At 27.2% G+C, this 1,624-nt stretch overlaps 1 protein-coding gene across 2 annotated transcripts in view; it reads left to right on the top strand.

Annotated features, from left to right (window-relative positions):
* LOC123013611 (cuticle protein 19-like) overlaps positions 1-1,624 on the top strand; it is a 12,473-nt gene that overhangs the window by 4,662 nt on the left and 6,187 nt on the right. Inside the window, exon 4 of one of the 2 annotated variants that reach the window (XM_044412246.1) lies at positions 10-128. The exons of the other annotated variant lie outside the window; for it this stretch is intronic. Within the exon in view, the coding sequence (XP_044268181.1) occupies positions 10-41 (32 nt within the window). The 3' untranslated portion in view covers positions 42-128. Of the gene's footprint in view, positions 1-9; positions 129-1,624 lie in introns of those variants that run through there. 2 annotated transcript variants of the gene reach the window in all.

Below are 1,624 nucleotides of genomic sequence, written 5' to 3'. Positions count from 1 at the left end.
GACAAGGACATGCTGCCCATCCACAACACTCTCACCACTAAATGAAGACTTTCGATGCCATAATACCACAATGTTATTTATTTTTGTAATAAAATAGAATTATTTTTTTAATAAAATGATAAAATATATATATTTTTTATTGAAAACTCATTACCATTCAAACGGCTTGCTAAGTTTCAATCGAGTAATAAAATAAAATATTAACATATTTTTTGATAACTTCGAATTACGAGTATCTCGTAATTTACAAAATTGCAAATTACAAGCAAAATAGGCTATTATAAAAAATAATGATATAAATCTAAATAAATCTTGTAAACTCTGTCTTAAATATGAATGATTATAACATACTGTTAATTAGAAAAAGCCATTTTTGTATGAGGGGATGCCCAAAACTTTTCATCATTTTATTTTGCTAATTCCGCTGTAAGTGCATTGAAAACAGTTACGTTTTGTACTATGTAAAATGTTTTGAGGAATCGAGTGGCTTTGAAATACCGCAAAATTCTTAACAGTTTAGAAGTTATTGTTAAAATAATATTTTGACTGTTTTTGCTTTTCCCAACGATTTTCTCATTAACTATTTACCGCAAAACAAAAATCTTTTTTTATAGGAAAGAAAATTAAAAGTGCTTTCCAACAGTACCAAATATAAGATAGCTGATATCCGTTACAGGTACCAAAAATGGCTCAAATAAATATTGACAAAAGTCGATAAAATTAAAAACTTCAAAATAGAACTACAGATTTAAGAAACTCAGAAAGGTGCATGAAACGTTGTAGAAACGCAAAAACAAATATTTTTAAAATTTTCTTGCTTAAATGAATACAATGGATCAGAATAGAGTCAATGCCTGAAGACGTAGTGGCGCAGTGACATAAGGTCCTGCTTCCAGCAGGATTTAAAACCTGGTCAAAGCAGCAGTTTTGTTTAAATCAAACTGAAATTCAAATACTGACAGATCAAATAAATCATAAAACATGTCGCATAAAAGCATTGCAATATGTACACAAGTGTAATGGTGAAATGTGTATAAATAAACAAAAGGTAAGTAAAATAAAAACAAAAAACAAAGTGAGACAAAATAGAATGCATAATATATATTTATAAAAATAAAAAAATATTTTTTTCTTTCTTTAAGACAATGGTCATAAAGCTCTCAAAAAAATCATAAAACACAGTTTTTAGCCCAGAACAAAAATTAAAAGTATGAAAAGAAAAACATTAAGAGCTGATTGAAGCAAATTAAAAATTGATTACAACTAAATTATTCCATTTCATTATGTTTTAATTATTCTTAATTTAGAATATTTAACGTTTTAACTAATCTTTTACTATTTTTACTCCTAACAAAATAAAAAAAAAATTTGAAAAAAATGTCATTTCATTCAATACTAATAATCTGAACACAAGGCCACGTTTTAAAAATTTTTAATTGAAATTTAGTCTGTCGGCACTTACATAAAATTTTGAGCTTTCGCACACTCTCTTTCAATCACACAAATTCGTGCAGACCGTTGCATAATTTTCAGTTATCTAAAAACCGAACAGTGACTGAGTGAATGTTTACATTTTTACGGTATAAAAGACTGTCGCAAATTTTGTCAAGTCAGTTCAATCACA

Source organism: Tribolium madens, unplaced genomic scaffold, assembly GCF_015345945.1.
Source record: "Tribolium madens isolate multiple individuals breed KSU strain unplaced genomic scaffold, Tmad_KSU_1.1 Scaffold_96;HRSCAF=242;Tcas5.2_LG5, whole genome shotgun sequence".
NCBI classification, from domain to species: Eukaryota; Metazoa; Arthropoda; class Insecta; order Coleoptera; family Tenebrionidae; genus Tribolium; species Tribolium madens.
Note: the sequence above shows the minus strand (reverse complement) of the source record. Positions and strands in the feature narration are given on the sequence as shown.